The sequence below is a fragment of the Nematostella vectensis genome, chromosome 3, assembly GCF_932526225.1.
Source record: "Nematostella vectensis chromosome 3, jaNemVect1.1, whole genome shotgun sequence".
NCBI classification, from domain to species: Eukaryota; Metazoa; Cnidaria; class Anthozoa; order Actiniaria; family Edwardsiidae; genus Nematostella; species Nematostella vectensis.
In genome coordinates, this window is record NC_064036.1 from 14,850,136 (window position 1) to 14,871,894 (window position 21,759).

Consider the following 21,759-nt stretch of genomic DNA (forward strand, 5'->3'; position numbering starts at 1 on the left):
GGCGTCCTCCGTAGAAATATCACGCGACGAAGCCATTCAATGCCTTATCTTCATTCAGAATTTTCTCTCTTTTGACTAACGAGTCAATCTTCCGTTTACAGCTTTTGCATATTCTTCTGGAAATAGCTGATCTAAGTTTACCAAAAAGTTTTGTAACATTTTCTCCGAGTCGAACTGTGCGATATTTACATTGAAGAAACTCGCCTGCCCAGATGTCTTGAAATTAATCCCACAAACAAGACAAAACTCGTCTTTGCTGCGTTTGCTGTTCAATCTTTTTAGTGACGTTTTAGGTGATTGAAATTGAACAGTTCTTTTCTTTTTTCGAAGAGGAGAACTAACCGGAGTTTGATTCATGATTTCCGACTAAACCCATGCAAAGCATATTAGCATATTGACAGCTTTCGCGCGATGGTACGGGTTTTGGAACGTCGGTCGCTTATTAACGCTCACGCATGCGCAACGAAAACAGAGGTCATGGCAGAGGTCTCTTTTCCTCGCTAACGCCAGCCCAGCGAAATACAGAGGAAAGAGGCCTCTGCTAGCAGGGAAGCGAGACGAGCGAGTGATTTAGGGATATGCGTACGTTTTTAAACCATGCCCTTATATTTATTCGTATAGTTAAGGGTTTTTCAGTAGTTTGTACATGAACTGTTTTCAGTAGTGTGTAACTGTTTGATATGGTATTTCAAGCACTCTATATTTGATATCAAATAAGGTTTTTTATTGTGTTTTTCAACTTTCTCTAATTTTTTAATTAGATTTTTTAGGTTCTCTATTGTATTTTATTTTTTGTATTAATTTTATACATTCTCTTTGATATCAAATAAATGACTTCAATATCGCTAGTATTGTTTTGATATCTCCAAGATGTGATATCCTGTTACATAGAGGATCTACACGATCCTTAACCTATGAATGACACACTATTGTGTTTTGTGGGAAAAGGTAATAGCAACAGGTAAAATTGAAATTGATACATCTTAATGTCCGTTGACCCAACCTGGAGAATCGACCTTCTCAGCATGCAATACTTTTGCCATGGCGGCGCAAGGGTCAGGTTCAAGATTTCAGGAGAACTAGTATTAACATGACCCGAATTTATATAAAAATGAAACTAAGGATTGGTTTGTGTTTAAAAAAAACACGGATGGCTTTTTAAGGGTAATCGAACCAGCCGCGTAAGGGTGGGCGCAAAAGGCTCGAGCACCTTACTCTGCCGCCCAAAACCGGTCTTCTATTACGAAAATGCACAGCTCGCTCATATGTAGACTGAAAAATAACGGGGTCTTTTCACGCTTGCGTCTCTCCGACCAGCGCCATTGCTTGTCGCCTGTTATGTTTATAATAGAATACTCGTAAGGTAATTAGGCCGGTATTACTTCATTAAATCTACGTACATTTCTATCGTTTTAGCAATAATAAATTACACCTCTATAAAACTGTTATATGAATTGCGCGTGGCGCCCTATCGCAAATTACTCGTGATGCCAAGATCTACCACCATGCCAAATCTATAACCTTGCCTCTCTTGTAACTTCTAAACAGTGGAAGTGGGAGAAAAGCCGCTCAGTCAAAAGCTTTGCCTGCAGTGACTAGCAAGGTATGACGAGCACACTTGGTTGTTGACATAGTCGAAAAATTCAGCCCACTGCGTCAATATATTATCGTCATATGGTTCAAGTGTTTTTATTGTTTTTTCTTCTTTTTTTTTTTTTACTTTTTTTTAACATCTTTTTGCTAAAAGTAAAGTTTTTTTTCAAACTTCTCGAAAGATTCCTGGAACAAACGCTTTCCCCTCATGTCCTTCATCTCTCCTCGCAGATTTAACGTCACTTCCGGTACCATCGTCAAGGTGGCTTGGTCGCTTAGACCCACTGCGCAAGCTGTACCGAGTATTCGTTTCTATGGTTGCACTTGTTGGCAACGGAGTGACGGTTTCCAAGGCCGCTTGTTGTAAAGTGGAGCGTGCCATCTCTGCTACCTTTTCCTCGGCAAGGAACTGGGAAATAACCAACTTTCATTATCGTAAACAGAAAAATATGTCATAAAAAACTTTTGCGCGAGCACCCTAAATCCAAACTCTCGGTCGTACAATTCAAAATGGCCGTCAGTTACAAGATAGGGGGGAGGCTATGCACCTAAAGGGGGCCACGTAATAATCACGGATAATTTACCGTGTCAAGCATTTCCTTGGTGACATCAGTCAAAGCATCATGTGAAAACCTGCAGCCGTCAGAATATTTGCACCGACTCCTATGGAAATACTTGCAAGGGAAAGCGGGTAAACTGAGTCAAGGGAAACAATTCTACATTCCGAGGACCAGTACCTATATAAAACAACTAGTATTTTAACAGCTTCTCAGTTGAACCGAAAATCAAAAGTGAATTGAGGCGAAAAAGGATATAGTGCATGAAAATGCATTTCTCCTCGTTCATGCAGTCTCCCCTGGCGTAAAACCTGCACATCTTGGGGATACCAGTGGGTGTGCCCTCATGGCGAAAGGTGCAATCATTGCCCTGCAACACAAACATGTATGTTAACCCTTTACCATCAACCATCAATACACATCAATCCTTTACCATCTACTTGGGCAAACACAAACATGTATGTTAACCCTTTACCATCAACCATCAATACACATCAATGCTTTACCATCTACTTGGGCAAACACAAACATGTATGTTAACCCTTTACCATATATTGGGGAAAAACACAAACACACATCAACCCTTTACCATATATTGGGGACAAACACACATTAACCCTTTACCATCTACTTGGGCAAACGCAAACATGTATGTTACCCTTTACCATCTACTGGGTCGAACATAATCATGCATCAACCCTTTACCATCTACTTGGGCAAGCGCAAACATGCATGTTAACCCTTTACCATATATTGGGGACAAACACAAACACATATCAACCCTTTAACATCTACTGGGGCAAACACAAACATGTATGTTAACCCTTTACCATATATTGGGGACAAACAAAATCATGCATCAACCCTTTACCATCTACTGGGGACAAACACAAACATGTATGTTAACCCTTTAACATATACCTATTTCAAAAAACGTTGTCATTGCGAAACGGCAAATGGCAGTTCTAGGACCGAAAGGAACCATGGGTCTCATAAAATTTCTACTAAATGCTGAAGAATATGGATAAATCAAACAATTATCCATTAAAGATCATCAATAAATGTCTCTGACATTGCTAGACTTTATTTAACACCTTTAATTTTACGAATGATTAGTACCCAGAAGCACTGTTCGGGCTTAGAACTGCCATTTACTATTTGCCATTCGCCATTTGCACTGACAACCTTTTTTGAAATAGGTGTATATTGGGGACAAACAGAAACACACATCAGCCCTTTACCATCTACTTGGGCAAACACAAACATGTATGTCAACCCTCTGCCATCTACTGGGACAAACACAATCATGCATTAACCCTTTACCATATACTGGGGCAAACAGAATCATGTATGTTAACCCTTAACCTATTACTGGGGCAAACAGAATCATGTTTGTTAATCCTTAACCTATTACTGGGACAAACACAAACACATATCAACCCTTTACCATCTACTGGGGACAAACACAATCATGCATCAATCCTTTAACATCTACTGGGGCAAACACAAACATGTATGTTAACCCTTCACCATATATTGGGGACAAACAGAAACACACATCAACCCTTTACCATCTACTTGGGCAAACACAAACATGTATGTCAACCCTTTACCATCTACTTGGGCAAACACAATTCATGCATTAACCCTTTACCATCTACTAGGGCAAACAGAATCATGTATGTTAACCCTTAACCATTTACTGGGGCAAACACATATCAACCCTTTATAATCTACTGGGGCAAACACATATCAACCCTTAACCATCTACTGGGACAAACACAAACACATATCAACCCTTTATAATCTACGAGGACCTAGGGTACCCAAGTCAGTAAAAGTATCTGAGGAAAAGAATATGAGGAAGGAAAAAAGACCCACTCATCATTGAACTGTAGTTAATTCGTCAGTGCCTGATGCTTTCATGGCTTATCATGACCTAGTTGTAGGATTCCTGTGGATTGTATCACATAATCAACCACAGAAAGCCTAACATACCACAGGAAAACCGAAAAGAACGGCAGGAATTAACAGGTTTGTACGTACTTTGTTGCAACGCCCTTCTATGTAAAATGTGCAGATAGGGCGAGGTGGGGGCTCCCGCGGTCGTGCTGTCTCTCTCTGGGCTAGCATTTGCTGCCGATCCCTCCATCTTTTCATTTTCTTCTTCAACTTTTTGGCACTTTGGCTTCCTCCCCGAGTTTTTTTCTTCACGAGTTCCTTAAAAAATGAAAGCTCAGGCTTACTCTGATGAATACAGGAAATCCCTTCAGACTCTGTATACAAAAACGACATGCTTGGAAAAGAAATTTGTATCCTGTTGTAGATAGGCGATATAGATTACCTTTTCACTGGCGGCAACTGTCACGTCTACAGCCATGTTGCTAACAGCGTCCAAAAGACTTGACGACTTCGCGGGTTTAACGTCTTCAGTACGTTTTACAACTTTATCAGAGACCTTGACTTCATGTTGATCAGGCGCAGATGCCATACTGTCATCTTCACATTTTCTAGTAGTGTTTCGAAGGTTATATCGTTGGATAGCAGCTTTTTGCTGTTTTTGCTCTCTTATCGCTTTTTTCTTTTCGATCTGGAAGTTAACAGTAAAAGCATACACAAGTAAATAATAGCCGTTGATTGAACTTTTGAAAGATCCTGCCTCATTTGCAGGCAAGAAGGCACCTCGTCAAGGGTTTCGTGTAGCAGTTAGTAGGAAAGAAAAAAATGTTAAGAGCATAAGCATGGACGGAGCTATCTGGCGCAAATATAACGTACCAAAATCGAACACACAAAATAAAGTAACACAGCATAGTGCGTGGAAGAGAAGAGCTTTCGGATCTTGAGACTGTTTGCATATAACTTTTTCGTTTTACGTTTTTTTATGCCATGTTTTGACGAAGCTCCTTATTTACTGTCGCTGCTACAAGATTTGATGTGTGTTACCAAACAAATCAATGTGCTTCAATTCTTACTTCCCAAAAAAAAATACTACAACCAAGAAGATAAAATACTTCTCCAGCAAAAAAGACTTACCTTTTTAAATTTTTCTTGTCTTTTCCTTTGTTTATAGAGTTTCCTCTTCAGCTTTCTGCCTGAAGGCTTCTGTTCTTTAACAGCATCCTGCTTACAGTCAGGCTTTACCAGGACCGAAACATTTTCTGACTTCTGTTTGATGTCAGTAGGTTGGTCTACGACTTGACCATCTTCATCCGTTTCTGAAAAAACTTCGCCTTCTTCACTTTCCTGATCAGCTTTAATGTCCTCATCATTCTGTCTACCACAAGCCTGACTACCATCAGACTCTCCACCCACAAGACCATCTTGATGTATACTTTCTTCAAGGTAATCATACTCCTCGCTATCAGACTTATCATCAGAATCACTGAACACAAGCTCTTGGACAGAACCACTTCCTTCATCACTATCCGTGTCATGTGTACAAGTCTGCTGCATGCCTTTTTTATGATTTTTTTCCTGATTTGTTTCCCCTTGCAGTTGCTTTAACCCTTTTGAAGGTTCTGTCTTATTTCCAGTTGTTTTGTTATCCAGTTGTATCCAGTTGTTATCTGAGTCATTTACATCAGCCTGATGCATGCCACTTTTAGAACATTTCTCCTGGTTTGTTTGATCTTGGTCTCTTGTGCCTTTTGATGACTCTGTCCTATTTACAGGACTTTCAGCACGTTCAAAACATAATACATTTGTTTCCCTCAGGCTTTGTTCTTCTTTCTCTTTAGAGCAAATGATTACTTCTTGATGGCCTCTAACATCACGTCTTTTTTCAGCTTTATCCAGTGCTGTGTTTATTCTTTTTGTGTCTGGACGTGAGAGTTCCCTGTGATCTTCTATAGGCGGTGCTTCTAGCAGATTTTTGTCAATCGCTTCACCTGTAGCATCATCAGCATCATTCAGCAGCTTTTCCAGTCCTGTTGAATAAGATTTTATGATCTCTGACAATTCCTTGTCAAGTTTGTCAACAGGACTATCACCTATTTCACCCACAGAGTCGACAATATCATTACTTTGTAACCCAGTCGTTGCTTGACTGTGAGTTACAGAAACAGGCTTACTAGAAAGCTGAATAACTTGTGGATCACGAAGTCGAGTGAGTCTTTTGAAACTTGGTGAGAAGCTTTCTGACCTCAGAGGAATTCTACTCCCAAGTTGTCTTGGCCTCCCAGCAGAAATTGCTCCAAACAAAGCACCTTTGGGGATGTGCCTTCTTGTTGAAGATCTTTTTGTCAGTATTGTGGAATCATCTTCGAATGTCTGCTCTATTGGCATTATAGGCAAAGCTTCAGGTTTTTTAACCACTTTTTCCACAGTTTGGTTAAATCCAGACGCTGATCCTGAATCTGCTGTATCCAATGTTTGACTTGATTTTGATCCATTATCCACTATATGCATAGCTTGATTAGATTCTAATACACATCCTTGATCCATTGTATCCATCATTTGTCTAGATCCAGATTCTTTATCTAATATATCCACAGATCCAGATAAAGAATCCACTGGATCCATAGATTGATTTGATACAGATACTGAATCCAATGTTTTAATAGATTGGCTTAACTCTGCAACAGATCCTGGATTCAATGTAGACATAGTTTGGGTAGATTGAGCTCCTGATCCAGATTCTTTAGATAAAGATACTGGATCCACTGTATCTATAAATTGGCTTGAATCTGCAACAGATTCTGGATTCAATGTAGACATAGTTTGGTTAGATATAGATCCTGGTATGTTATCTCCTTTATCTACAGATACAAATAAAGATCCTGGGTCCACTCTTTCCATAGTTAGGCTAGATCCTCTTTCTGATCCAGATTCTTTATCTTTTGCATGTACCATATGGTTAGACTCTTCAATAGACCCTGGATCTGTAGTAGGAATAGTTTGGTTAGATCCTGATGCTGGCATGTTATCTACTAGATCCACAGATTCAGGATCCACTCTTTCCGTAGTTTGGCTAGATACTGTTCCTGATCCAGATTCTGTAGCTTGTGTGTGCACAGTTTGATTAGACTCTGAAATAGATCCTGGAGCCACTGCACCCATTGTTTTGTTAGATCTTGATCCAGATACTCTATCCACTATATCCACAGATTCAGATAAAGATCTTGGATACACTCTTTCCAAAGTTTGGTAAGATCCAGTTCCTGATGCAGATACTTTGTCTACTATATCCACAGACTCAGATATAGATCCTGGGTCTGCTCTTTTCATAGTTTGGTTAAATTCACATCCTGATCCAGATTGTTTATCTTTTGTGTGCATAGTTTGGTTAGATTCTGCAACAGATCCTGGATAAATTGTAGACGTAGACCAGCTGGTTCCAGATCCTGGTAGTGTGACAAATGGTGCTTGTTTTGTTGAGGATGACAGAATTGTAATTTTCTGAGTCTTGTGTTCAGGTTTAGATAACCTTATTTCATTTATCATTTCTTCAATAGCTTTCTTATTTTCTACACATTGAGATGCTTTTGAATTAGTTTGCCAGGCATTCTTGTCAGCAGCATTTTTCTCTGGAACAATTCCATCATTCTTGCTACACAACAACTCCAAAGCCATGTTTGCTCCTGTAGGTAGTTCATTGGCCTTTTTGTTGGTTGTTGCACCAGGACTGCTTGCAGCAGCATCTATTTTCGTTCCTACAGTCTTCTTTACACTTTCTGCTTTCCCTTGAGACACTCGTCCTTGCTTAGTTTGAAATACAGGAACTTTAACAACACTCCCTTTCTTCACAATCGCCCTTACCCTCGCCTTTGCTCTCTTCGTTGTTTCTGCTATTCCCCCAACATCGAATTTCACCGGCACATTAGATGCACCTGCTTTTTCAATATTCTCTGAACTTGTAGGCATTGTTTCTGAATTCGTTCTTCCTTGAATACTTTCAGATCTATGCAACTTTAAAGACGCTCGAAAATTCGGGTGTAGAAATTCCAGCAAGGATGGTCTTCGATTCCCAGAAAAGAGAATTGAGTTTGGGAAAGGAGCGGGTTCAGCTCTTTGCGAGCTCGTACAGCGTGGTCGTGGCCAAGGTTCTGTCGTTGGAGGGACCAGAGGAGGTGGATTATTTAGTATGTCGTCCAACGATTGCATACCGCTGTCGGACATAATTAACGTGGAAAGAGGACTATTCAACACGTTTGTTATCGTCGTCTGTCCTCCATCTTGTTTTTTGGTGAGAAGTTACACATTTCATTACTGTCAAACTTTTCTCCCAGCATTCTTTGCAATGTAACACGCTTCTGTGGTTGTCTAAATGACACAATTGCTGGTATATCTTTTCACAAAATTAACTCAGACACAAAAAGTACTTGCTTTAAGTGATGAGACAGGCTTTCATTTATTTTTACTAAAAGACAAGAACCAAAAATAAATATTTTAATTGGTGTTAGTAATACTCTTTTAAACCGCTGTCCGCTAATATCCAGGCCCTCTCCGCGTCCGTTCAGGCGTCTCAAAGACTAGACAACTTTTGCTAAAAGATACTATAAATTTTCATCGTCAAGTCGCGCTATGAGTGGTGGAGTGTACGGTGGAGGTAGGTAGTTGATATCAGTAGTAAATCAGGATTGATTTGTTACTTGGTGTTAAGGATTTGGCTATTTATTCGCAGACGAAGTTGGCGCTATTGTGTTTGACATCGGAGCGCACACTATTCGCGCGGGATATGCCGGGGAAGACTGCCCTAAGGTACAAAACATGCTAAACTCACGTGAATGGACTATTAGAATAAACCGGTATATGTAGAATGCTGAATATTGCATTGTATTTTCTCTTGGATATGGTTTTCGCTTTTGTATTGCAAATCACGTAGTAAAAAGGTCACAAACACGTCAAAAAGCTTGAATTTATTTGACACTTTTGATTAATGTGCTCTTTTGCTTGAAAAGCTGAGTCTGATGACATAAGTTTAGTGCTTGATGTCAAGCCAGCCAACAAAATCACCTGTTATGCTGTTTTACTATGCTATTAGTATGGATAGAAGTCAATAATTTTGTTGTTGCTGTTGTTGTTTTTAGTATGATGTACCAACCCATTTGGGAGTGTTTGGGGAAGAGACGAAATCAGAAGCAATGGAAACAGACCAAGCTAATGAAGGTTTTTAAGATTACATGTTAGTCCTACTATAAGGAGATTTGATAAACAAGCATGATAATAAACAATTATAGGATGTGTTTTTTGTTATATCTTGAATAATCAATGTTGTGAAAAGTGGAAAAAGGCCAGGCATTAGGCCTTGATGGATATCACAAAGCTGAACTCAATAATTGTGTTATAATACATTGATTTCTTAAAACATACTTGTGGATAAAACAATCTGATCCAATCTGTATAGAGATAGTGAGTACAGTAATGAACTGTGCCATCTAAAAATGCCTTTGATGATTGATTAACATGGCTTTGAATGTTAGAAGCTTAATGTTTGAAACCCACAAATATGACACCATGGTGGATAAACCTAGAATTTCCCAATTGAATTCGTTCCTATTTTTCTGATGTTATCCATGCCCTATTAGTGTTATGCAACCAATACAGTTATTATATACACTGTCATTCACAACACAATCTATTGTGTTTTTGTTACCTACAAGGACACTCATTGAAATAATGTTCTACAGAAAAACCATCCAAGAAAGATAATGGCAGGAAATACTTTATTGGAACAAATGCAGTCCATGTAGCAAAGGAGGGAGTTGAGATAATGACGCCTATTAAGGATGGCATGAGTACGTATCTTTGGTAGTTAACTTTCTCTTAGCACACACTCTCAGGAAGTGGTGTAAGTTAATAAAATCTGCCCACTTAATAGTTTCCACAAGCAAACACCAAAAATAGTGGTGTAGTTTGAACTTTTAATACAAATCATGAGGTAAACTTCTTCAAAGAAAGCCTGACACAAATAGGATTGTCTGGCATATTTTATTAATTCATTTTTTATTGTAGTTGAAGACTGGGACCTCTTCGAGAAGATCTTAGATTACATCTACAGTAAGAACATCAAGTCTGACTCCGCCCTTCACCCACTGCTCATGTCAGAGGCTGCCGTGAGTATACATTTAGATAAAGGAGGAGCATGTTTTTTTTTTCTTTTTCCACTGACATATTTCAATTTTTTGCTATTGTGATATATATATCTATTGAACTTCCTAAACCTTTGTTTGGTTTCTTTTTTTTGCAGTGGAATACGAGAATAAAAAGAGAGAAACTTACTGAACTTATGTTTGAAAAGTACAATGTTCCTGCTTTTTTTCTGTGCAAGAATTCTGTACTGACAGCTTTTGCAAATGGCAGGTAGAGTAACTGACAGTACAACTCATTTATTTGTCCATGATTTCATTTGCCTTTTTTTATTAAAGAATTACAGTCTGACAGATCTTTTTATGCAGCAAAAAGCCCTAAAATGCAAATGATGTACTTTTAGTATTGAAATCACTTTGAATCAAAATTGTGGAATTTTTATACAGTACATCCTAATTATAAGCATCTCCATTCTAAGCAAGTGTCTGTCCCAATAGAAAGTCAGGTGTTCCCTCTTACCATATTCCTGCAAAAAGGTATAAAATGTCTTATTAGACCTTCTAATGATTTGTTGTCATGTGACAGATCCAACGGGCTTGTTATCGACTCTGGTGCAACCCAAACCAGCGCAGTCCCAGTGCATGATGGGTATGTGTTGCAGCAGGCGATCGTCCGGTCTCCTCTCGCTGGCGACTTTATCACAGCTCAGTGCCGTCAGATGTTTGAAGAAACTAATGTAGAGGTCATCCCTCCATATATGGTTGCAAGCAAGGTCAGTATAGTTTTCATTGGATTCAGATTTTCTGCATGTGTGATTATCGTATTGAATAAACTCTGATTGACAAACTGATTGATTGATAATTCAGTTAAAGAATGTTGATCAACCAATTTTGTCATTGTTAGCAAATGAAAACATGACAGTTTACAGTATTTGCAAGCAAACTTTAAAATGACCATCCAAATTTGAAGTTTGATAAGCTGTACTTTATTTAAAAAAATATATATTAACCCATTGACTCCTGGCTTTTTTGGAGCTGAATTTACAAAAAACAGACTGAAAACAGATACCTCCCCCCCTATTCTGAGTTTTATACAGCCCGTCAAAGTCAAACACAGCTGCACCTAGTCAGCGGTATCCAAGCTTTCCAACAGTGCTTTGCGGTCCCCACTTTTAATCCCTCGTCGATGTGCTGAAGCCAGCACAAGTTGATGGTTGCTTGTATTTTTCATCAAAAATACAGCTGTGAGCATATTAGGAGAGTGTCTCAGGACATCATGAAGTCTTTTGGGGCATAATTGAGTGCTTTGCTTATGGATATTTGCAAGCAAAGGTGGATTCATGATGATTTTTTCTTGTTTGGCTTTGCCCGGATGAGAAAATAATTTTCTAATGAATCACCACAGCTCTCCTAAATGCTGTCTTTTCTGAAACCAAATTGATTCCAAAATTGTTTACACTGCTATTCTGGGTCTGTATGGCCTGGAATTGATTCGTTTGGCTTCGGGGTGAAAAGACTTATAAAAAACCATCTGACTTTGGGGAGAGGAGTGTTGACTGGCCCTCCCCTCGTGAATTTTCCCCTGTATCTCCCAGAATGCTTTGCAATACGTAAACATATTTTCGTGGTTGTACAATCCTTCAAGGAATGGGCATTGTGTTTTGAGGCCAAGGAAATGTACCTGGTGGATCAGAATAAAGGTATCTATTTGTGTCTTGAGCTGTGTTTGCTGATCTCTCTCCCTTGTGTGGTATTTTGAGCGTTTTATTGAGAGGGGTGATTCTGCTTTTCTCTCCTTGTTCGATTTGAGATTTGTCAAAGAACCTGTGCTATTATTTGGCTTAAGAGTAGATGCCAACACCTTGGTTGGATGCATATCTGCAAGACCATTTATCCCTTAGACTGATGCCTGAGTATCTTCATCTTGTTGTGTTTATTTTGAATTTATGAATTTTTTGGGTTGTGGGTACTTCCCAAAGCCGGTACAGGCCGGTTCAGGGGTCAATGTGTTAAAATTACTAGTTTGAATTAGCCAACGGAAATGGGTGCTTTGGGTGACTCAGTATTGTGAAAGAGCATACTGTATAAAATGGTGATGGTGGTCTTTTTTGGTTTTCCTTAGAGAGGTAATAGCAACACATCTATGATCAATAGGCTATGATTTGCACACAGATTTATGAATGTTTTATAAATATTTTTTTTGTTTTATTGTTTACAGGAAGCTGTAAGAGAGGGTGCTGCACCAATATACACCAAGAAGAACAACCTGCCTTCTGTTTCAAAGTCATTTCAAAGATATATGGTCAATGTATGTACATACACTGTTACAATATCAAAGTAATCAATAATTTCTATTAGCTGATATAATCTTGCCCTTTCGCTTATTGTGTACTTTTTATTTTTTTTAATTGCCTTTTCTGTCTCAAGATGGTTTTATTCGATGTAGATTTAGCATGAAAATACGACATTTTTAATTTGGCACAATTCCCACATTTGCATAACTAGTCATTCTTTTTTTAAGAACCGTCTCAACTGAAAGGTTGTTTTGTTACTTATAGGAAGTGATTCAGGATTTCCAGCAAAGTGTTCTTCAAGTTTCTGATGGACCCTATGACGAGGGGTATGTTAGATGATCCTTTGCTGTTCTCTATTGATTTATTAAATAACTTATACTAACCCTTTTAAAAATGTCCAGCCTGCTTGGAAACATCCCACTAGTAGCATACGAGTTCCCTAATGGCTATAACAACAGCTATGGGCTAGAGCGATTCAGGATATGTGAGGGACTGTTCGACCCATCAAATGTTAAGGTACAGTAATGACTCAAACCATAACAGTTAAAGAAATGTATGTATAATCAGTTGTGGTGGATCAGTTCATAATATAAAATTTATTCAAAAAATTAAATAGGTAGGTACGAACAGACAATCACAGAACAGAAATCCATGATGCGATGCTGTGCCTATTATTAAACCACTTGATTTATGCTTCAAGGGCATTGAGGGAAGTACGGCAATGGGTGTCACCCAAGTTGTCACCACAAGCGTAGGCATGACAGATATTGATATCAGAGCGGTAAGTTAAACCCTTCTCATCCTTCCGACCCAAACAAAAAAAAAGGATTTGTTTTATTAAAACAGTATTTCCTGGCAAAAGTGCTCATCTAGGGATGACACCAACATAGTTCATAAATTTGTATGGACAAAGACGAGACAAAAAGACAAAACAGACATGTATACAAAGTGCAGCTGTTTCACTGCTCGAATCAACTTTCTGATGTTTTTCATTGGTGATAATTACCCTACTTTTACTTTCTTTCAAGGGATTGTTCAACAGTGTTATTGTGACTGGCGGGAATACATTATTGCAAGGATTTGTTGAGCGCCTCAACAGGGAGTTGGTCTCTAAGACACCCCCTGTAAGTATACCGTAAATGATTTTTTAAGCTGTCCATCACTTACCAAATAAGAAAAGTCAAGGTTAGATCTGCATTGTACTAAAAAAGAGAGTCAGATGTTCACCAAATCCACCCCTGACTGTATAAGAGCGTCCTAGGGATGAGGTCCATGAGGCCACCACCACAGAAGCCCATTCCTAAGCTAGATATTGTCCTTCTTGCAGAGTATGAGGCTGAAGTTGATCTCCAACAATTCATCTGTAGAGAAGCGCTTTAACCCGTGGATCGGCGGATCCATTCTCGCCTCGTTGGTATGTGTTCATAGTTTGGTTGATTTGATGTGACACTGTTTTCAGTTCCACACTAACAAACAATTCTTATTCTTATTGAAGAATCGCCAACTTTAGACTTTTTTCCATGTGATATCTAGGACTGAGCACCACTACCCACCCCCACCCCTCTCCTCCATCTTCCTTCCAATCCCCCCCCCCCCCTGGCAAACACTTGCTACACGCCTGTGTACTGCACCTATGTACTGATAAAAATAATAACAATATAATAGATCTCTTTATCTCTGTTCTTTATGCTCTTATGTATTTTTGCTGTTGCAGGGCTCATTCCAACAGATGTGGATATCCAAGCTTGAATACGATGACCAGGGCAAGCAGTGTGTGGAGAGAAAGTGCCCTTGAGTCAAATAACCCATTCACAAGCAAGCTCGCCAACGGAGAGACAATATAACTGCCCTCAAAAGCTTGTACATAGAGATACCCGAGAGAACAGGTGATCGGTGGTCCGATCGTTTCACGTAGAAGGCAACTATTCAAAAGGACCAAAATGTACAGAAATACATATAAATCTTCTCCCTTTGTCTCTTTATTGGTTGCTGTAAGGAAACCGGCACCCAACGTAAAGGGGTCGGAAGATCCCCGACGGCTTGTCGTGAAATAATTGGCAGATCTCCGACGGCTGAACGTGAAATAGTCGCCAGATCTCAAACGTCTTAACGTAAAACAGTCGGCAGATCTCCGACGGCTTAACGTGAAATAGTCAGCAGATCTCCGACGGCTTAACGTGAAATAGTCAGCAGATCTCCGACGGCTTAACGTGAAATAGTCGGCAGATCTCCTACGGCTTAACGTGAAATAGTCGGCAGATCTCCTACGGCTTAACGTGAAATTGTCGGAGATCTTCGACGGCTTAACGCAAAATAGTAGTTACTGTATCTTGGCCCAAGAAAGTTTACTCCTATTTTAAGGCTGTCGCACCGCGGCGGAAGCTTCACTGTCTATCAAACCAAATCAGAAGAGAAAAATAGTGACGGTGACCATCTTTACTCAATTGAGTAGGTCTTTAAAAAGTTATTTTCGATACCAGACCCCCAAACGTTTTCTTCATTTGCTGCATATATTGTTTACATGGATAAGTATGCTAATATGAACACATAGTTCCAATTCCAGGCCCGTACCAGGATTTTCCTTGGGAGGGTGCGAAATCCGAAAAAGTGGCCCTAATTTTTCTGGGGGAGGGGGAAGGGTGTGAGTTTTCTGATAAAAATCTGACCACCCCTTAAAATAACGTTTATTGTTGGATTTAGCTACAAAAAAGGTCTGACTCATGGATTGATGACATACCAGAGTGACCTAGCTTATGCTTTATAGTTTTGTCTACGAATAGAACGTCTATTGAGAACCGAAAGTGGACTTTCTGCCGTTGTTGGGGGGGGGGGGGGGGTGCGTTCAAACCCCCTGCACCCCCGTGGGTACGGGCCTGAATTCCATCGCAGCTCTTTTACCAGATGACTTGTTGATATTTTTTCGTTAAATGACGAAGCTTTTGCAAGGCTTTAGTTTGCTGCGCCCTCCATGCTCACAAACGCGCAGAACTCCAGCCCTGACTTGGAAGTAATATTTCAAAGCCGACAATGAGGACTGGACGGGATTTCAAGTCCGCGCGATTAGTTCCAGTTCGAAGCGCAGCCGAGAAGTTCTCATTCTTATTAATTATTTAGCAGGACGCCAGCCAACCAAATTACGTAAATTTGAATTTCCCTCCTCCATCCTTTGATTTTCATTTCTATGCGCTTTGTCTAACTGTCCATCTAAAGTCAAGAACATGTCACGTTCTTCGTTTGTCTTAATTTCCCTGGAGGCTTCCATTGGGAATAAAAGCCAAGTTTATGCTATTTTCTAGAAAGTCCATGTTTTAAAGCTGTCAAAAAGCAATGGATTCCAGCGAAGACGAAATCGTGCGGCCGCTTGAAAGGTTCAGAAAAGCCAAAAGTAAAGATGAGGAAGAAGTAGCTTTGGCGCAAGCTGTACCCGCGTCGACAAGATACAAGAATAAGTGGTGTGTCAACATGTTTGAAAACTGTCGTACTAACCGAGTGAACAAAATAGCCGCAAAGGAGTCCACAATCTTCAATATAAGAATATCCGATCTTGAAAACCTCGACAGCGCATGGGAATCTATGTCGGCTCCTTGCCTCGATTTCTGGATCGGAAAATTCTTCAAAGAAGTTGCAGATAAACAGGGTATTAATTTATTTTTCTTCATTTTGTACCACTTTGTGTTGCTCGGGTAAAGTACTTGAATCAGCGATTTGGGTTATGGTAGCGCTCTAAAACAGCACCGTTTTTACATGACATTTGGAAACACAGAACATTAAAGCGAAGTTAAGTTGCAATCCTAATTGGAAATTAATTTATTTTCATTTTTCAGGTAATCGTTACCCCGCTCGAAATTTATATATGATCTTGGCTGGTCGTAAGCGCCACCTTTTGAGAGCACTTTTCACCGAACAGATGTTAATATACTGGACAAGTCAAACGTGCCATAAGTGTATATTTGTATTTTACGTGATAATTTACCTTCAACCGTCCCATGCTTACATTTTATTATAAAGTGCTGGTTGTGACTAGTGAATTAAGTCCGAGGACTGGAACAAAATTATTTCAGTTCAGGGACTGTTGTCCCTGAACTAAATTAATTTTGTTCCAGTCCTAGTACTTCACCCCCAGCTCTTCCCTGTTAAATTCAATACCCTCCCCGTCTTTAAGACACTGGAATAACCAGATTTTAAGTATCATCATGTGACCAAATTTAAGTAATTTTGTTGGCTGGCGTCCTGCTGAATAATTTAAATAAGGATGAGAAAAGTCTGTCCAATCTCTGAAATCCATGACCCCACTAGCGCACCACGTGATACTCCAACAGCTTTCCATGCATGAGGAGGTCCGATCAGACGCTAGCTCTGGGGTCAAGCAGGTCCGCCACAATCAAAACGGCACAAAGAACTATTCCCAGAGTCACAAGGGCAAGTTCAGTGTGTTGTCCATCCATGACCACTCGAATAGCGACCGGGCGGTGGGACTTCGGGAATTCGTGGCCGTGTTAAACGTGGAGGAGTTCTGTACGCGATATAACGACTACCGTCTGTAATGCCGCACCGCACCAGCAAAAGGATTACCACGTCGTGGAGGATATTTCCTTTTCCTGGTGTCCTACCCGAGGTGAGTAGGAGTCTATAGTCGGGGATAAGACCAGGGGCGGATCTTGCTTCTGGTCCCAAAATTTTCGTCATTATTTTACCTTCGTAATGATTTCGGAATGAAAAGATACAATAAAAAACAATAAAAAAAGACACCCCAAGGAGGAGGGGTTAAACCCCCTAACCCCCCCTTCCCCCCATGTAGATCCGCTACTGAAGACTAATAGAGAAAATCCGAAGAAAATAGAAAAAAAGGAGGGCGGATATGATAAAAGGCGCAACCTAACAATCGTTATTTCTTGCATTTTTCAGGTCCTACTAGAGAAACTGACGGATGAGCCCTGGCCCGCCCAGAATATCTTGCGCGCAACGCTAACCACCTGATGCGGCATCAGAGTATGCGGTCAGAAGATCCCGTAGATCTAGAGTTCGAATTTAGGGATGACGTGATGTAGGATCCGTCCTTCTTCGTGGGAGACGTGGAAGGCCGGACGGAGACGACATCTCATCTTCGCGAGCAAAGAATAGCTTGATACGCTAGCCGATGCCAAGACCTGGTACGTGGACGGCACATTTAAGCTGGCGAGGGAGCCGTTTAAAGCAGCTACTCACCATCAACGCCTTTGTAAGAAGGGGGAATGCGTAAAGAAAGTTCCTTTGTGTTTGCGGTGATGTCTGGAAGCAAAAAGAAGGACTGTAGAAAGGTAATATAAATACCATGTATAAATAAATTAAAACAATCGACTGACGAGGAGAGGTAACCGTATCAAGTTAACAATACACTAATCATCAAATTGTCTTGTTTGTGAAATTGCAGGTGTTTAAAAGCATCCTCCATCTACTTCCGCACGTCTGTATAGAGAAAGTCGTGACAGACTTCGAGCGCGCAATCTGGCCGGCGGCAAGGTTAGAATTCAGCCGCTACGATGTGACGATAAAGGGGGTGTGCCTTCCACTGGACGCGAGCTGTCTGGCTAAAGATCCTTTAGATGTCTTTAGATTTTCAGGTATCCTTTATTTATACTTGAGTGCTTCCTAAACATTTCCTGCAATTTGTGTATTTTTAGGTCCAGGAGCTCGGCGGTGACCGAAGGCTCCTTGTCCGTCCGACCTTATTGGTTATTTTGCCGGGAATTGGGTGTATAGCACCTCCCCCCCCCCCCGAGGCCTGGAGCGTATACGGCGAAGCCATCAGAACGAACAACGATGTAGAGGGATGGCACGAAGCGCTCAACCGCCAGCACCTGCCCCTCTACCAGCTTGTTCAGCTCCTCTACCAGGAGTCGAAACTGGTTCACCTGCAGATGCTCCTGGTGGCAGACCGCAAACTGCAGCGCATCCGAAGAAAGCGCTACAGAAACACACAGGCCATCATCTTCAAAGGCTGGAAAGACTACGCGGCTGGTAGTGTGCATGACCTTCTGCGTACCTGCGCTAGGGTCAATCAGCCCGTCCGCGACCAGTGAAGTCAAGATAAAGGCTGTACTGAGCAAATACAAAAACGGCTCTTTTTAACTAGGTCAGAAACGAAAACTTTATTTTGCTAAAACATAAGTCTAGAGGTTAAGTAGCAAGCCTGAATAAAAAAAGGCGCTTCATTTTTGTTGGTTTTTGGATTTTTTTTAAAGTTCCGCCGAAAGAAAATGTCTCGCGGACTGGGGCCGAATTTGGACCGTTGGAGGCCTGTGGCGACTTCACAACCATGGTACGGCGCGAAATTTTAGTGTTAAATCGTATTATAAGGAGATCCGAAATCAAAGCACCAGAACTCAGTCGAATAATGGCGTCGTCGATCGAAAGTACCAGGCCAGGAGGCTTAGAGCTCACAGACCCCAGTGACAATAAAAGTTAAAGTTAAACAGAGTTAAACAGAAGAAAACAACAAGGAGTTTGAGATTGTTTTTGAGGAAGGTGGATGCGAGTTTCCGCCATATCACTATCAGAGCGCATAGCGAACCGATCGTCGAAGGCTCATCTGGTGAAAAGGAGACACAGCCAAAGCTTTTTATAATACTATAAAACACTGTGAAAATACACAAATGTGAGTTCAGTCTTCTATGGTGTACTCCAGCCGTAAGGAAGTTGATTCTGAACTTGTAAAAGGCGAAAGCATTAAAAAAAAAAAAAACCTTGACATTACAGAACTACGATTTACGAATGGGATTGGAAGTGTTGTTTTCAACGCTGAATGGGAAACTGAAAGAGATGACTCAACTTTAGAGGTACTTTTCGATGAAGTAGCATAGGTTGATAAATATGGACTCGTATGAATCTAGCATGGAGAAGTGGGATTGAGGTAAATAAAAATGTTTTTTACTTATCGCTAGGTAGTTTTCTATCGTTTTTTTCGCCGTAGAGATTGTCAAAACAATTCGTACATTCGAATTTGCCTGTTCTGTTCCCTGTGTTTCCTATTTTATTTTGAATCAAATCAGATTAAAGCTTGGCATAATAAATATAATAGGCAAATCCTGTTTCATGTGAGTATTAATAGATTAATGACACATTAAATTATTAGTAATCGGTTTTACGGCAAACTTTCATTCAACCAAAGCGCTCGATTGCTATTGTTATTGACTTCCCGCTTGAAATCTTCTCAAATTTCATTCATCATTTTTTTGTCATGTTCTCGATATTATTATAAAAGTAATAAAATGACTTGTACAACTCTTTAGATTCCGGTTCCAGCCATTGGATATTTGATCCTTTCTTGTTGATCTCATTGGATTTTGTTGTTGAACTATTCATTCCCTCGATCGGAGAAAGTCGAAGTCAGAGGAAAATAAACTATCAGTGAAATCCTAACAGATAGAAATCCGTTGTGGCGTTATAATAACTATCGGCGTGAGTGCTGTGGACGAATACAATGTTGTCATGTGTATTGCATTTTCGATAAAAATGTTTTAAAAGATTGTTCTTTTATTACCATGCTGTGAAGAATTTGTTTGGTAAATCCGACCGCGTAGATCTTTTGAGGCCAAATGCGTTGCCGTCGTGACTTTGACTTTGACTTTGATATTACTCCTATAGGTAGCTTTCGCTAATACTAGGAGACCGATTCCTCGGTAAGTAAGCACTGTCACTGGGGGTGGTCACTGCCAGAGGGTTTATTGCGTCCCCCAGTGGTTCTTTTACGTCCCTTCGGTTCAGGTTAATGTAGTGCAGCTTGAAGAGACGGGACCTCCGGTTTAGTGTCCTTATCCGAGAAGACTGGAAACACGGGAGAATAACTTCTACTCACTTGTGACAAATTCGATTCAAGGCAGGAACCCGGAAAAAATCCCCAGTTTGAGCCAGGATTCGAACCTGGGCCACAGCGGTGAGAGGCCGACGCGCTAACACACTAGGCCACCCGTGCTTCGTGTGAAATACTTGCTTATTCATTTTTGCGCTTTGTATTTTTGAACAAAAGAAATGTATCAATGAAAAAGAAATGACCACAAAAGCCAGGCTGATTCTGTTTTATTACATTCTTTAACTTATATTAAAAATAACATCTTGTAACAAAAACAACTCAACCTCAAAACTTGCTGTGACTCGCACAGTCTGTCACAGCATAATTGTAGTAAATATGCATTGTATACTTAGTACATGCGGTGTCCCTTGCGAGATTTTCCTTTATGTTCTCTTTTCTTCCCCGATGCAGTGTAGGAAGAGGTCCCCTCTTTAAACTCGTTTTGAATTTCGTGGCCTTAGCATCTGGGAGACCCAGGTTTGATCGCTTGAATCATTCATCGGCGAAATGGTTTGAACAAAGAGCGGCGGCGCTTCCGATGGAGAACTCCTTTCGCTTAGTCCCGACGAATCGGGCCCATTTTATCCTAATTTCCGGGTCTTTTGGAGATGCATGTATTGACACGTGTGTTGTATAGTGGTTGTTGGAGCAGCCCATCTATACACAAGTACTGCCCTTTTTTTTTACGAGTTTGTCGTCATTTTAAAACGAAGTTGCTGTCGTTTTAAAACAATTTTGAGAAGCTGTACCAAGGTTGTGACGTCATAAGCCCGCTATGGCCTAGCAAAACGCGAGACAGTTTGCAATGGCAAAACAACAACTTCGCGCGTGTTTTGTAAAAAATGAAAAACCATGGACGGGCTTTTTTTTAGGTAACTGTCTACCTTTAAGCATTAATAAGTGGGAAAAAAACAAGTTATTCTAAAGTTCAGCCTTTCTTTAAGGGCCACCAGAAAGTCAACCATATGCTTCTACGCACATCACACAAAACATCAACATAACTAAGAATAAGACTTGAAATGAGGCTTTCTTTAAAAAGTGGGGCGGACTAGCTAGATTTTTTTTTTTTTTTGGGGGGGGGGGGGGCGGTTGAACGTTGGGGCGGTCATTGTGTGGGCGGACTCACTTGGGACAAACAGGGAGTGACTATTAATAGCACACAAATTATATATAATGTTATGATTTTGCTGGTGATGATGACTGTGCTTATGGTGGTAGTAACGATTGCGATGATGGTGACGATGATTATGATACTAATCTCGATCCGTCTGCAGATACCTTATCGCAGGGCGACCAAAAAGTGGGTCAAAGGAATCTTCAAATACTATGCTTTTTCCATATGATATCTATGTCTGCGACCCCCCTCGGCCAATCCTGGGAACGCGCCTGTATCGCCCCCCCCCCCCCCCCTCCCCCGCAGCCAATCCTGTTTCTGGCAGTTTACCGCAGTTAACGATGTT

At 40.5% G+C, this 21,759-nt stretch overlaps 2 protein-coding genes and 1 non-coding gene across 3 annotated transcripts; 2 read left to right on the forward strand and 1 right to left on the reverse strand.

Moving 5' to 3' along the window:
• Positions 1 to 1,673: 1,673 nt before the first annotated feature.
• Positions 1,674 to 8,457, reverse strand: LOC5522301. Its single transcript, XM_032367624.2, has 6 exons — positions 5,184 to 8,457; positions 4,495 to 4,740; positions 4,197 to 4,370; positions 2,409 to 2,520; positions 2,178 to 2,284; positions 1,674 to 2,002 (listed from the first exon to the last, which is right to left on the reverse strand). The coding sequence occupies exons 1-6, from the start codon at positions 8,265 to 8,267 to the stop codon at positions 1,760 to 1,762; spliced, it is 3,966 nt and encodes a 1,321-aa protein (XP_032223515.2). The 5' UTR covers positions 8,268 to 8,457; the 3' UTR covers positions 1,674 to 1,759.
• A 110-nt stretch (positions 8,458 to 8,567) lies between these two features.
• LOC5522179 (actin-like protein 6B) lies at positions 8,568 to 14,437 on the forward strand. Its single transcript, XM_001642002.3, has 14 exons — positions 8,568 to 8,697; positions 8,773 to 8,849; positions 9,179 to 9,257; positions 9,779 to 9,886; positions 10,104 to 10,204; positions 10,339 to 10,451; positions 10,764 to 10,950; positions 12,396 to 12,485; positions 12,736 to 12,797; positions 12,873 to 12,987; positions 13,172 to 13,252; positions 13,500 to 13,595; positions 13,799 to 13,885; positions 14,186 to 14,437. Exons 1-14 carry the CDS (start codon positions 8,673 to 8,675, stop codon positions 14,264 to 14,266), a joined length of 1,302 nt encoding a protein of 433 aa, XP_001642052.1. The 5' UTR covers positions 8,568 to 8,672; the 3' UTR covers positions 14,267 to 14,437.
• Positions 14,438 to 15,330: 893 nt separating this feature from the next.
• LOC116604797 lies at positions 15,331 to 19,538 on the forward strand. The gene is made up of 3 exons (XR_007307148.1): positions 15,331 to 17,768; positions 17,882 to 18,071; positions 18,165 to 19,538. It is a non-coding gene; the product is annotated as an uncharacterized LOC116604797 (transcript).
• Positions 19,539 to 21,759: the final 2,221 nt, after the last annotated feature.

Bases quoted from the DNA above. Each gene is read 5' to 3' on its own strand.
- LOC5522301 (XM_032367624.2), bottom strand. From the start codon at position 8,267: ATGTCCGACAGCGGTATGCAATCGTTGGACGACATACTAAATAATCCA. The intron at 2,521-4,196 runs GTACGTACAAAC...TTTGTGTTGCAG, and splicing joins TAGAAGGGCGTTGCAACAAA to GGCAATGATTGCACCTTTCG. The intron at 2,003-2,177 runs GTAAATTATCCG...GTTATTTCCCAG, and splicing joins CCAAGGAAATGCTTGACACG to TTCCTTGCCGAGGAAAAGGT.
- LOC5522179 (XM_001642002.3), top strand. From the start codon at position 8,673: ATGAGTGGTGGAGTGTACGGTGGAG. The intron at 12,486-12,735 runs GTATGTACATAC...TGTTACTTATAG, and splicing joins TTCAAAGATATATGGTCAAT to GAAGTGATTCAGGATTTCCA. The intron at 12,798-12,872 runs GTATGTTAGATG...AAAAATGTCCAG, and splicing joins GATGGACCCTATGACGAGGG to CCTGCTTGGAAACATCCCAC.